At 41.4% G+C, this 15,272-nt stretch overlaps 1 protein-coding gene across 3 annotated transcripts in view; it reads right to left on the reverse strand.

Moving 5' to 3' along the window:
• Positions 1-3,620: 3,620 nt before the first annotated feature.
• The window catches only part of AMMECR1 (AMMECR nuclear protein 1), a 105,119-nt gene continuing 93,467 nt past the window's right edge, over positions 3,621-15,272 (reverse strand). Inside the window, exons 4-6 of one of the 3 annotated variants that reach the window (XM_079909769.1) lie at positions 11,858-11,948; positions 10,365-10,461; positions 3,621-8,029 (exon numbers count right to left, since the gene is read on the reverse strand). In XM_079909769.1, coding sequence (XP_079765895.1) covers positions 7,915-8,029; positions 10,365-10,461; positions 11,858-11,948 — 303 coding nt within the window. In that variant the 3' untranslated portion in view covers positions 3,621-7,914. Of the gene's footprint in view, positions 8,030-10,364; positions 10,462-11,857; positions 11,949-15,272 lie in introns of those variants that run through there. The other 2 variants (XM_079909770.1, XR_013825605.1) reach the window with 2 other exon arrangements.

Raw genomic sequence — 15,272 nt, forward strand, 5'->3', positions numbered from 1 at the left:
ATCTTATCTCTCCTCCTGCCTCATGAATGGATTTTTCCATTAGTCAGCATACTATAACCTTTCTTCAGGCCTCAGGGCAGCCTCGTAGAGCAAACAGCCTAGTTTCTCTCTGTGCTGCTCTCTCTCTCCTGGTCATGGGAAGGGCCTGATACCTTTCAGAGGGCAGATCTGCAGTAAAAAAAACAAAACTTTGAGCCACCAAATGCCACTCTGCAGGTACACAGACCTGTCTCTTGTACGGTCATGTATTGATAATTTCTCTCCCAACCACCGTGGCATTCCTGCTAGGGAGCAAGAGAGCCTCACTGTGGGAACAAATCCTCTCCTCCGCTCAAGGAACCATGACCGTGCCCGGTTTCTGGGTGGTCTCTGCTGCTAACACGTTGGAGGGCCAAAGAAATGCCATTTCCCAACAGGGCCGCTACAACCCTGCTCATTAATGCCACTCTGAGGTGGGAGCCATTTAAGGGAAACACTATAAATCCAGCCCAATGTCACCTGGGCCCCAGTCTGAATGACTTTTGCCAGCTAGACCGAACTTGTATGCCACTCACAACTCTTAGCTCAGAGTGAACTGTTAATTTGTCTTACAAAATGATACTATCTTTATTCTGAAACCAAGCACGGTGCCGTGCCTCTGGGCGGGGGGGGGGGGGGGGCGGGGGGGGGCGGGCACTCAGTAAATATTGATGGATCACGTTGAGCCTGACATTTGGGAGGAAAAGGCCAAATGGAAAAGGAGATGAAATGGTGCTTTGCCAAAGGCTCTCAAAATAACTGGGCACGTTGGGGCAGCAGCAGTGGTTTTCAGATTGTCCCGCGGGACCGGGACCCGGCATTCTGTTGGAACTGATCGAAGTTTCCATAAACATTTGATTCAAAAAACGTGTGTGTGTTTAAATGTATAATATTTAAACACTGTAATAAAAACTGAAAAAAACAAACAAAACCAAAACACCTAACCAAAACATCTAATGTGTTACATTCAGAATGGCAATCGAGGACCACCCAGTGGGTCAGCAGGAACCATCAAGTTGACACATTCTGTTCAAACCTCAGGCCTGATGCTTCTCCTGCCTGAACTTCTTGCAGGCCTCCCTTGTCAGGCCTGGTTCAGAAGGTTGTGACTGCACCGGGGTTTTATAATTTAGGCCAATAGGTACTCACTTTCATAAAACTATATTAAGATACCACCTCTTTCTCTTTGCAAATCAGGACCTTCTTGCTGCTGTACAGCCAAAACAATATAGAAATCAATGGAGCGCTGAGACTATAACTGTCATCTGTCACCCCAATTACAAATTTTTATAGTCACCCAAACAGCCTCGTCATTCTCATTAACTTTATAAGTAACTGGTATGCATTCGTACTTTATAACAGTGAAATACCGTTTTTAGTCTCGTACTTGTAACTTAATGAGGTAGCAGCTAAGATTCTGATGAAAAAGCAAAGAGGTTCTTCCAGCATGGAGGGAGACTAAAGGCTAAACAAATTACCGGCCCCTTGTGACTTGGCTGCATCCTTTTAGAGTGGGAGCAGGAACTCAAGGACGCCAGGGCAGTTGTGAGCACGGAGGCACGTAACGCAGCCGCTGCCCAGCGCGCGCTCCAGACTTAGTGCATCCTACATCTAACCTCTGTCGAGCTAATGTGAGATCATCCGTCATGATGGAAATCTGCAAGTGCAGGTCAGTGTTTCTTCATATAACGCGTATGCGCTCACCAGCCCTCTGGGTGGGTCCATTGAAACCATTTGAGATACACAGTCCATCTACTCGGGACATAATATATTAAGTGTCATTTTAAACATGGTTATAACCAAGTTCTTGGGATGAGGAGGGTCCAACTGGCTTGGACCCTAAGGCAGTTTGTTTCCGATTCTTAAAAAGATTTCTTCCAACAGGCTGGGGGGTTCGGAACAGGGGATTGTACCATGCGCTAAAGGGATCAAGGAAGGCCGCTGAATATAGCAGCCAAAGCAGTATACCCAGGGCCTGCCTCAGTTGCGTCCTCCCATTCAGCTAGTCCTCTGGCCGGTGAAAAGCCTGGGCAGACAGATGGGAAGCCATCAGAGCTTGGTCCAAACTCACACTTGTCTCGGCTCATGCGGTCAGAGCTGCAGAAAGTGGGAGAAGCCATTCTCTGAATGGCAGTCATTCACTGAGCGCTCCTGACTGGCAGCTCTGAGACCAGGTGTGGTTTCCTCACAGCAGACTTGCCCCCAGCTCACAGTGATGGTACCCCTCGGATATGACAGTATTTTCCATCAGCAGAGAGGAACTGCCGCAACTCAGACACAGTCACACACTTGCCCTCTGAAGCAGTGGAGCAATTTAAAAGGTGCCCAGTGGGGCATGAAGTCTAAAGAGGAAATGCTGAAACTCTGGGGAGAATTTAGGTAGGTGGAGTGTGATTCCCGAAGTTGAAATCTGTCCAGACCACTGAGTTAACCACTAATGCTATAAAAAGAGAATGCTGTGGGCTCATTAAATTACTTCATTCTACCTGAACCTATTAATATCGTCTAAATCATTAAAAAATCCTGTGTACCATTAAACATGAATGATGAAACTGGCCCTGAGCAGATGGCTGCCTTAATGGAGCACTAGTCCAAACCACAATAGTCCTCTAGAGCCGAGATGGCTGTTTTTAGCCACTGTGATTGACATGAGCACGTGTCATCAAATTCACATGGGGTGTGGGGTTTTGGGGCAACGTAACAGAAAATTGTCCTGCATATATTCATTAGAAATTAATCCTGAAATATGCATGATGGAACTGAGACAGCAAATGATTTAGAAAGAGCCAGAGGTATGTCAGCAAAGTCCCTGATGGCCTTTCCATAGAGGAAGAGCTAAGGCAACAGCCGACAGAGGTAGCACACCGAGAGATCCCTTGCTTGAAGCAGGCTCCCATCTGGCCCTCGGAAGGCAGTAGCACTAGTTGCCTTGCCCGATACTCACTCAAGACATTTTCCCCAAGCTCAAGTGGCGAATAGGGTTCATCTCATACCACTCTGGAACTGGAAAACTGGAAATACGTTTACGTGTGTGATGTGCCCAGCGTGTGTATGAGGAGTGTGGACAAGCTCCGAGCGGCCACATCTTGGGCATGTTTAGTTTCTGTCCTGTATTGAGAAAACGGCAAAGCCTTGACGGCAGAAGAAAGCCTTCCCACCTCACCAGATGATTGTGCTGGATGGCACTGCTACTGCCCCCTACCAGCTCACAAAGGGAGACACCCACTAATACACTGATCTGGAAGAAATTTGGAGCGGGCTTAAGTATAGCCATGCCGCCGCTGGAATTCAAGTCTGCTGCTTGCCTCAGCTCCGTGGCCAGGGTAGGGTGCCCAATAAAGGCCAGACTACTGTATCACCAGGCCAGGATTCACGGCTGGGTAAAAGAATGACTGACATAGGTAAATCATACGGTAGGGAGCAACCGTAAGCAGATGAGGTTTCCCAAGTGCCAGTTTGGAAAGAAACCCGTATCAGTCCCTAAGTGTATTATTTCAAAGGCTTCAACTATTATTTGTTAGCTTTTAGTAAGAAGTACCCATGAGCCCCAAATCCTCTGATGAGGCCGGTTAAAGAAAGAGACCACAAATGGTAACTCAGTTTTAACATTTTATTGGGTAAATGATTTTAAAGGTAATAACAATAGTGTCAAAACTACTACAATATCTTTCCACAGCCATACCTTACAGACCCACATAAACCTTCCCATTTTTCTTTTTCTTCATTTGTAATATTTTAAAGCCATACATGTCATATAAAATGCCCATTTCCAATAGTTTCTTCAAACTATTAAGCAATTAAATGTGGAAGGAAGGAGGATCTAGTTGTTATACTTGAAGGGGTTTCAGGTAATCTGTGATGTCTTACTGTAATCAAAAAACAGGGTACTAAGAAAGGGACGAGGAGAAGAGCTACTCCAGGTAGCTTTGCTCATTACAAGTCCAACCACTGCATCACCAAGAATTCATTATGCTGGTGACCGATTCAAAGTAATTTGGGGGAACATATAAAACACAAAAATAACTTAGAAACTAGATCCAAATATTTCAAAAGTAATCAACTTTCATATACAAAAACAGTCAGAGGTGGTTACAAAAGTTTGTTTTCTCAGTGCGTCTATGTACCAGCGCAGTTACTGGGTCCAGAGCAAAATAAAAGGTTTATTTTCTTCTGAAACAGTAATAAAAAACAAGGAAAACATATCTTTGTATATAAAGGATCAATGCTGGTCTTAAGAATAATGTAATCAGAAACCCTTAAATCGAGAGGCACACAACGGGTTTCTGCTTTTATAAAATAAAAGGAAAGTCACCAGTTTATTTAAATGGAGGAGGTGCTCACACCCCTCAAATAAACTTAATTCAATTTAACATCACTAGCAAAAATCACTTAGAAACTGTACAAAAATAAAAAAGTTAACACATTTAATCCTGCAAGGTTTTTGTAAGGACTGGAAGGCAGGCTTTTGGAGCAGCATTTGGGCATGGCTGGGGGCTTCTTTGGTTTGATCTAACACACACAAGAGATGGAGCCTATTCCAGATGACAGTTTCGGATTTCCTGCACATTTGAAGACATGAACAGAGGCCAGTATACAAACTTCCGGTGTGCTGCACACTGGGGCTGTATGCTCTGGACTGAAACTCTTATAACTGCCTTAAGTGGGGCGGCGGGGCGGGGGGGGGGGGCGCGGGTAAAGAGCAAGCCTTGCACTTCCTCCATCAATCACACCGGAGACTGGAGCGGGCAGGGCAGTAGCACATATTCTCGTGCAGTCAGAAGGCCACTTAATTGGGGGGGGAGGGGCAATTGTTCTTCTAGAATCTGGTACCTGGCTGACCTTTTCTAAGAACAAAAAAACCCTTCCAGAAATGGAAGCCTTTTGCTACATACCAAAGTAAAATACGTACTATTTTCCAAGAGGAAAAAAATACCCAGTTGCATCTGAAAACGGAAAACATAAATGGAACTAATTAACATTTAAAAGGGGGGCTATGTAAACTTTGTGCTACTCAAATGAAGTTCAAGTATTACTTCTGAGCTGTTTAGAGATCACTGAACTTACACAATATTCTGGTGACAAGAGTGCAATTCACATTTGTGTTTCTGCACAAATAAACCACAACTGGCTAGAACACAACCTGTGCAGTCAGAATCTTCGTCTGAGTTAAAAACACATGCTACATATTTCAACATGTTCAAAGTTAATGCAAACTACATATTTAACAGCTTTGTAATATACGACAAAGGTGAAAGGGTCTAGCATTTGTTTGAAGCACACCATTACAAGTTTGTGTAACACCCTTTACACTACAAAGTCTTTTAGTCAACAGCTACTTAGACACAAAAATGCACTGTGCGTTAATTTGAACACAAAAGGAGACAAAACTATCCTTTTCCCCCAAGCCACGGTGGGAAATATTGCTGACCTCGTCCTCTGAAGCCTGCAGGATGGTTATTTCTTCAGTATAACATTATTACACTGGTAAGAAAATCTGTATAACATCTGCATATATCAAGAATTTTTAAAAATCTGATATGATTTTAGAGTCCGCATGACCAGTCACGTGACCTGCTCAAAATTGATTAGCACCGTTAAATACATAAACACACACACATGTATGTATTGTAAGTATACACACACACGTATGGGATAGATCTTTTCTTTAAAAACAAAAGAACTTCTAACCATGAGCTCACCCAGGACGAGGAGCCTGTTGAACTGATGAGATGATAGATAAGATGGATCAATATTGGTCTATTTTGTCTCTCTTCGGTTTGCTTGCTTTATTTACTTTTTTTTTTTTTTTCTTGCAGCAGACAATATCATTCAGCTTGTGCTCAGTTTCCCTATAAGGGCAAGAAAAAATTTCCATCAGGTAGCCACTTGTTTTTATACTGAAAGACTAATCTGCTCCCAAGTAGAAATGAAAGGACTCAAGATCCCTTTCTAAAGCCCAGCAGCTAGCTTTCTCTGACTAATCTCTAGGTTCAGTGGAACTGGCTACCGAGATTCCATTTCAGGCTAACAATTGGCTTCTTGGTTAAGGCATCACGACTGAAAATGGTTATTCCAACAACAGATGCTGCGGACGAAGGAATACCAACAAACTTCTGAGAACTCTCATCAAAAACAAAAGCAGTTTGCTTTGCCATAAGGACAAGCAGAAGGAATTCAGCCGATTAATCTCACAAACTAGAAAAGGGTTTTCAAATTCTGAACTAGCAGTCTGTCACTTGTCACAGCAACTACATGTATAAGCTATGCCATCTTGATATTCAGTGACATCTCATAGTTTTAGACTATATATTCTGCACCACACTCATATTCATCACTTGAAATACTTGTTTCCTGTTTGAAAAAAATTTTACACACACACGCGCGCACACACACACACACACATATATATATATTTACTACCATAAAATGAAGGTAATCTTTCTCCAGAATCATCTGTCATTTTTCCTGGGGATATACATACAGACCTCCCGTTGACATTAGGAAGTTCTCTGCATATGCATCATGGGAAGACTAGCCCTGCAAATGAGCTGGGCTCTAACAACTATATCGTATCTAAGTGCCAACTCCGTTTTTACAGGGGTAACATAACATCTTATCGATATAGTAAATGTGTTTCTATCAAAAGTATGTAGTGCAGAAAGAGATTCAAGCCATTTTATAGTATTTCTAAAACTCCAGTATTGTCCCCATGACAAACATGTCTGAAATCACGACATGTATTAACTTTCGTTTCACTAGATTATCTTTACTATTTCTTTAAATGGTAGCTAAAATTGTCTCTGGCCAATCATGACTTATTGGAACCTAAAGCTAACAAATTTAAATTAATATATAATAGACACATGTCTCTTTTTGGTTATTTGCTCAAAATAATTTTTTTCAGCTTAAAAAAATACTTAAGAGTAAGCAATTTGTCTAATCTGTTGTTTCACATTATAGAAACAATAAAATTTTTAAGAATATTTCTCTAAATTGCCTTTCTTCTAACCCCTCTTAATTCCACATAATTATATTCTTCTCAAAGGCACTAAATTCTGTATCTGCTCTCTTCCTGATATTCTCTGCTTTTCAAAATAATTTCTGTAGCATATTTCAAAGGTAGCTTGTACTTTCTTAAAACAGTGTTTTAGTTTGTAAGTTGGTTCTATAAAGTGATGAGGCAGTTTTTCCTGTGATAACCAGCACAATAGGCATAAATGATTTCTCACTCTCTGTGACAAGTCCTATCATGGACCTTCGAATGTTCTACACTAGAACGAAAGTTCATCTATTCTAACCATGGGAAAAACATATACTTAAACAGTGAAGACCCACATACTAAGCTCTCATAGCAAAATGAATTTCAGACAAATTCAAGAGTAATATACAAATACCTGAATTTGATATGAATTACTCCCAAACACAGCTATCAAAAATGACCTATCTTACTGAGGAAAATGAAAGAAACACCTAAATGAAATCCTTAGAAACTGCATGAATTCTCCCATCCACAGTCAACAGAAGGAAGGAAGAGAAGAGAGAAGGAAGGAAAGAAGACAGGAAGGAAGGCAAGAAGGACAGAAAGACAAACCTGACTGAGATAGCAAAGCAAAATTCCACGTAATATTGTAAGGAAAGAAAACCCCAAAATTCATATATGCTGCAAAAAAAAAAAAATCAATGACCTAATATAATAAAACAGGATCATCTTAATAAATGCCATTTTCCTACCCGTTACCATGATGATCTTAACTGACGATGTCGAAGCTTCACCATGGCAACGGAAACTATCATCATAAAATGGTACAGTAAAAGAGATAGCTAGACCAAGAAGGGGTAGGGTCTCCTGGGAAGAGGTCTGCAGAGAGGCCCAGTGACTGGTTGTGTGGCTCAGTGTCAGGAATAATGGTTGTATGGCGGAAGGGGATGCCCAATGCCATTTTGGAAATGATGATGCTGGCGATGAGCAAGGTATTCAGCATAGCTCAAGGTCATCTTTTCACTACGGTACCTGAAAGAAAGTTAGGGAAGAGACAAAGTTAACATCACGAAATAGGTGACATGTGAATGTCAGAGCTAGGAGGGACCCTTAGAGATAATTTTCTAGATGAGGAAACAGAGGCCTAGAGAGAAGAAGTGACTTGCCCACTGTCACACAGCTAATAAGCAGCAAAGCTGAGATCAGAACCCAGGAATCCAGAGTCTGAGTCCGGTGCTCTTTGCACTCTACTACTCCTTGTTTAAATTGTTCTAGAAATTGTATTGCCCTCCTCAGCTCCGGTTTGCTAACAGGAAAGAACGGAGGAAGGCCAGCCTATTACTGTCATGTATGCATTTCATTCACTTGACTACTTTTTCTTCCGGGATCTTCCGTTGCTTCCTCTTTAACCATTCCTTTCCTTCTGTCCACATGTCTCAGGTCTTGCCATTAAGGGAAAACAGTAGCAACAAAAAACTTGTCTTGATCGTGGTATCTCAATCCTCTTTCCCCCCATCTTCAGGTCTCTTTTCATTGCCACCCTTCTCAGAGGAGTAACGTGTATTTTCTACCTCATCTCACACCGCTCCTCGGCCCCGTGCCTCTTGGCTTCTACTGCCGCGCTTCCGCAGAAACTGCTCTTTCAGAAGCCACCCCTCATCATGCCTGACCTCTCCATTAGGATACCGCGCAGCACTCCCTTTTGGAAGCTCTTTTGTGCCTTGTGTTCCACAACTCCATACTCCCTTGGTTCTCCCCCTGCCTCTCGGACTGCTCCCTATCTCTCTGACTACTCATCCTACCCTCGCCTTGTAGGAGTTTCCTACATTTCTACCTTCAGGTCTTCTGCCCCTACGCTCTGTCCCAGCTCAGTGAACTCTTGCCTCACAGCTTCAACTATGTCCTCTTTACAGATGATCCAAATCACCATCTCTAGCCATGAGCTCTACACACGTACATTTTCAGTGACCTATTGGACATTTCTATACAGAGAGCCTAGGAAGCACTTCAAATCCAGAATCAATACGTTAATGTAACTCTCCCCAACGCGGTCCCTCTCTTGGTGAAAGGGACTGCCTTGGTCCCTTTTATTGAGATGAAAGCCTTGACTGGCTCCTCTTCCCTACTTCCGAATGATGACTAAGTCCTTTCATTTTCCCCACAATATTTTTTTTCCTTCCTTTCTTCCCATCCCACTGCCACAGCTCGTGTTAAGGCTCCCATTTCACCTTCTTTGGATTGCTGCCACAGATTCTTAGATAATAACAGTGTCTCCTAATTATTTTTCCTGTTTCCAATTCTAATCTTACACTTCCCCAAATCCATCTGTTCAGAACCCTTCAATGGCTACCGATTGACTATAGCATCAGGTGTAAACTTCTTACGCTCTACCTTCCGGGCCATATTTTCCCCAGTGACCACCTTCTCTATGTACACCGAGAGACCAACCGAATCAGACTATTGAAGATTCCTTAGAACTTGCCCCATACTTCGCCACCTACATGCCTTGACTCACCAAGTTCTGTTTAAGTTAATCCCTTTGCTCCCCCACTCTCCACCTGTCAAATATTCTACTCATTCTTCAAGCCCAGCCTCACATCTACCTCCTCTTTGAAATTTTCTGTTATCCTCAACCCCCTCCTGGAGTTCCTCTTTCCCTACTCTATGATCTCATATCATCTATCACATTCTGCTGTATATTAATAATTATTTTTGTACATGCGCTTCTATTCTCCTAGAATATGAACTCAGAGAGAGCAGCAATGCAGGCATTTTCAAATTTGTAACTCCTCAGAGCTGAGAATAGTCCATTTTTAGACTATAGGCATTCAATGTGGTTTTGTGGAATTAAAAGAAATGGAAACAGCAACTCATTTTCCCAAAATGTTTGATATTTTCCTTTTTAAGTAAGTACCCCTATGAGCCCATGCAGAAATACATTTAGCATTTGTCAATTGTGTTTTTCAGCAAGCTTTCTATCACTGCCAAAATTCTAAGGTGAAATTCAAATTTGAGGACTGCCTTATCAGGATCCTGGGGTTCTGCTAAGCAATGTCAAAAGCTGGCCAATTTCTAATTCAGGCAACTTTCTTCAATAATGTACTCTAAAGGCTCAGAGGGCTTTCTTTAACAAAGCCAGAGTAAGCCCACAGAGCTACGATGCGAAGGATGGGCTCATACATCATATGGGCTTTACTGCCAAGCAGAGTTCATTGTATTCACCCTCAGTACAGCCCTGCCACTCATTTCCACTCTGTTTCAGAAAAGAGAAGCAAGTATAGTTAGAGAGACCAAAGAAATCAAAAGGTTACAGGTATACGCATCAAAATGTACTGGTCAGCCTTGCACTAGGAAATGCTTTCTGTACCTGGTCAGTTTTATGGTTTTCCTGAATTCATTAGTGATCGGAGCTTTGTATCCTCCTTTCCTCAGTAAGGAGTCTATGGTCTGAATATGGTCCCATCCTGTGGAGAGCAGACCAGATAAAATACCAGTCAAGCACATGTAACAAGCACTTTTGGTTAAATACAAAATGACTGTAGAGGTCAGCTATCACTGTCACCAACCCCTTTGGTCCTAAAAACAGTCACACAGAAGAGCTAAGATTTCATCCTGTACAGAAGCAGGGACACCACGGGACACCTTAAATTCTAGCTATCCCTGCTGGCTAGCAACATTGGCTTCTTTATCTCAACTGCATTTGAAGGCAAGGAGCCTAAGAGGCTGGCAGGCAGTAACTGCTCGGTCGTGTCTCAGTAACAAGCCACAAACATTGTACTCTCCTCTAACAGTGACATCTTTAAAAGGGAAGGAAAAGCCTCACTGAGCCAACTCAGTAGTACTTAGAACTCCCACACTAACTCATGGTAATCGCCATTTCTAACCGTATCTTCTGCAGGCTATCAAGTGCATCTGTGTGCAGCGTTCAAAGGCATTTTTATGGGTTCTGACACGGGATGCACACTCATACCCGAGGCCCTCGACCTCTTATGTATGTTTTACAGAGTCAGTGGAACTACAGAATTAAGAAATTTTCGAAAGCAACCCAAATAAATCTGCAGATAGCTGCTTTAAAGACTAACGCTCTCATTTGGGGGTTTAATGATATTAAATTTTGTAGTTATGTATCATATTTATATGAAACATATGGGAAAACCAAATTACCAATGCTTTCTGATGAGAAGAAAAGCTCCATGAGATAAAGAAGAGGTATTCATTTCAACTAACATGAAACTATAATTTAGTAGTGGCTAGAAAGGACAAGATACTACAGAGTGAAACGTTATTTTGTGTTACACTGGTAGTTCATAAAGGTTTGTGCTATATCTGTAAAATCGAAAAACGTTTGTTGATTAGGAACATATAAAACACTAATAGTTCATGTATTCTCAATGCTCCTTTTCTTCATGGGACACTTACAATCTTAATAGTAGCAGAAGGAGTAATGGCAACCACCTAAGAAGGAAACATTTGATACTGACAATGAACGGTGTGGCTGATCGTCAAACTAGAGGCTTGTTTATGCCACAAGGCTACGGCCCAGTGGAATATGGGAAAATGGCACTTAAAATTCATAGCAGACCATCGCCTAAAATAAAGCCCACCTTTTACAAATCTATGCTTTTTTTGAAAGTATACTTTTATATGTTTTTGCTGCCAAACTTCAGTGCAGAGACTCAACTTCTGTGTAATTCACCGATTTCATACAGACATTGCAGTGGCAGCGATGGAAGAGTCATTTCTTATAATCTGACAGTGATCAATTACCAGATACAACTGCAAGGTCAGATAGCGCATTTCAATATGTATTATTTGTTTAAATTCTTCACTAGGTCATATGAAATAAAGTACAACAGTGACCTTGCTCCTTTGCAACCTCCGGTAGGTAGGTGGCGGTGCGTTTTGATCCTTTTTCATTGATGAATTCTATTCTAATGCCATGTACACCCACCTGAAAGAAATTGGCAGTTTCATTAGTACAGTCTTCTTCACAGAAACAGAAAGAAAAAGTTATAATTTAACTTTCAGAGAATGCAGTTCTTCCCTTCCCCTTGCTTTTGGCAGGGCATATCTGTTTTCTCTTTCCGAAACACTGACTTTGAGGATTGAAGGCCATTATGATGGCCATGGAGACTTGAAAACACTGATTTTTGCATGTGCCCAGCATGCACCGGGCTATGCCATTCTGTTTGGAACCAGGACCACCATTCTGGGGCTGTGTGTAGAATAAGACAATCGATGATGGCAAGAGTCCTGCCCCCACCCCCAAACTGTGGCTCATGACAATAAGGAACTAGACCAAGGGAACCGACTTCAGAGACATAGCAAGCAACCATCCTGCTTTCAGGGATAATCACCATTTCAGATCGAGTTTCAAAACTTCTGGGACTGCTGACTCTCTTCCCAAACTGTCTAGTCTCTTCGAAACCTTGAATTATATGTAGATAAACAAACACAGATAAGACTGAAAAAAATCTAACAATCAAATCCTGCATCGTCACCCATTACGGCATTTCTAAAAAAATGTATTATGGCTTCAAGTGCGCAGGTGGCAAACCCTCACTGTATATCTACAACACTGCTGCCAAATCCGAGAGCAATAAAGATTTCAAATGACTTTGGGGCAGGGCATTTTTACACAGTTTCTTATATACTAACCCAGAGACCACTATAACTTTATCATGTGAAAGACAAACTTTTGATGGTACCCTAAAAAAGGTGGTCTCTTAAGTAAGTGTGGGCAATTTCTTGCTAATGTTTTAAGAAAGTAATCTACTTTTTCTTTGATTAGCACTCAATCAAAAGGAATCTGTCCTTTCCCGTCATGTCTCACATAGAATAGTGTATAGTGCTAAAGATCACAAAAAGTTATCTTCCTTATATACACTGATAACAAAAATGACATTTCAAAAGTGTAACAACTCCATTCTGCTCTCCCAAATCTATGGTTGCTTTAGATCAAGGGTTCCCAGGTGGAGTTTAAGGTTGTCCAAGGTCCAGGAGGGTAAACATTTTTACCAGAGAAAGGGGCTTCTTTTCAGAGCAGGTGGCTATATCCATTCATCTGTATGGAGGTAAAGGTCTAGAAGAGGAAAAGGGGTCCATGAAGACTTCTTTTGTTTCTTCTGCGCTTAGCCTGAAATTTCCCAGTTTTTCAGGGAATAAGAAGTCCTCTGGAAAATCCATTTTATTTTTTCCCCAGGTCTTCACACATCCATCCATTAGAGTCTGTCAGATCTTATGAGCAGTTGATGTTTTTTTATTAAAGCCTATCTGTGTGGCTATTTCTTCTACCTAATATCAGTATTCTTATGAATATCCTTCTGCTGAAAATGCAATCAGGGCAGCTGTTTAAAAACTAACACAGTAAGGCCTCTCATACCCTGTGGGAAATGACTATGGACAGCTGAGAAGAAATATGAGTGCTTAGCTATCAGGCATTTCCAGGATAAAGGACATCTACTAATCTCCCTAGTGCCTGACACGTTACGGAGACAATGACAAATTTGCAACCGTTTCTGTATACTGACTTTCTGATCAGTGACTTTGAAATTTTTTCCTTCAACAATATTAGATCCTTCATAATTTGTTTTTAAAAACATACAGCATAAATAATTTATGCTCCCATCATTCACTGAGGTGAATTCTGCAACTTCAACTCAATGTATCAAAAAATCTGTCATGTTAAAATTGAAAAGAGTTTTGGTGTTTATTAAGGTGTCTCATCTAAACTGTGAGAGGAAGACTGTTTCCCTATCTGTGAGATGAGAATGTTAGACTCAATCAGTGCTGTTTAATTGGTATGGGGTCGGGGTGCGGGCTGCGAAGGTTATCAGAATTTCAGGTCTCCTACTTCAGCAAGTATAGTTTGTAAAAAGAATAACTCCCCAGGTGATCTTTATTCCGGGTTAACTAGATAACCTCTAATAATCAGTCGAGCTCCGACAAACTGTGGCTAAGTATTGGGGGAAAAAAAGTGATTTAGGCAAATTGGAGGTGATTTAGACATAAATCCTTTCTTCATAGGAGTACATTCTGTGCTATTCAACAAAAATGACAGAGATTTTGAAGCCTAGTAATTTAAAAATGAAAAGAGGTAAGACCAATTGCATGGTATGCAAATAATATCTTAATAAAGATACATGCATATGAAGAGGTTAAGACCAAACTGGAAGGACATGTTGACCAAAATAAAAATTACTCATGGATAAAATTGATTTACTGTTGTATTTTGAGAAGCCCCACCATCAAATCTGACATGAAAAAAATTACCCAAATTCCCCCATTTTGAATTAGTACCACATTTACAATTTTTAATTCTTTTCTGTGTTCCTACGATTCTGAACAATCGAAAGCCCCTGTAAATTGCACTGTAGGTATGGTGATATCCAAGTGATTCCTCTGTGAGAAATAACTTATTTCTTAGGTCAAAAATATACTCCACAGAGATATAAAGCCAAAGCCAGAGTGACTCATTTTTCTTTCAACTAGTGGAATCAGGAGAATGGTAATAACGTTCTGAACAGAATCAAAGTATAATATAGCCTTTTGTCACCTGTTAAGCAACAGCATCTCGCTCCCAGAACCACAGACGCCACCAAGTAGTCATACTGCGCAATCAGAACAGGAGAGTGGAAAATGGCCTGCTGTGGAGACTGACCCAATCTGGCCAACTTGTGGTAATCACTGGCTTTGCAAATTAAGTCATCTCCACTGAAATGAGCACCAAAACGAATTCTGTACTGTTGGAGGGAGGCATCTGTCACAGCTGCAACTCCAAAATGGAACCCTCATGTATAATAATTGAATCCTCCCTTCAACAGACTGGAGAATCCTTCAGGCCAGCAGCATCCCAAGAGACAAAGGCTCTAGCTGCAATGATCAGCTAGATAAGAGATCAGCTAACCAGGGGTCTGGGATTCCTTGAGGCAAACTTGCTAGAAAACTCTATCGCAGTAACTTTCCATTTCTCAGGATGGATAAGGAGTTAGCATATGGGAAAACTATGTCACCAAACACCCCTAGCCACCACTGCCCAAAGTACAGCCAGGTGAGCAAAAGCTGGAGACGTGCAAATCTAGCCTTATCGGAGTCTTCAGGTCATTTTCAAAATTATTAGAAGGTCTGGGGAGAAAAATGCTTTCAAGGTCCATCAGCTGTGATAATGTCCTTTTAATCAAGACTGTACTTTTGCTAAGCAAAGCTATAAATCAACTCGAATGGTAGCAAATTAAATGTAGGACTTATAGATAAGAGGATATGGAATTAAACAGAG

The sequence above is a fragment of the Stenella coeruleoalba genome (genome assembly GCF_951394435.1).
Source record: "Stenella coeruleoalba genome assembly, chromosome: X".
NCBI lineage: Eukaryota > Metazoa > Chordata > Mammalia > Artiodactyla > Delphinidae > Stenella > Stenella coeruleoalba.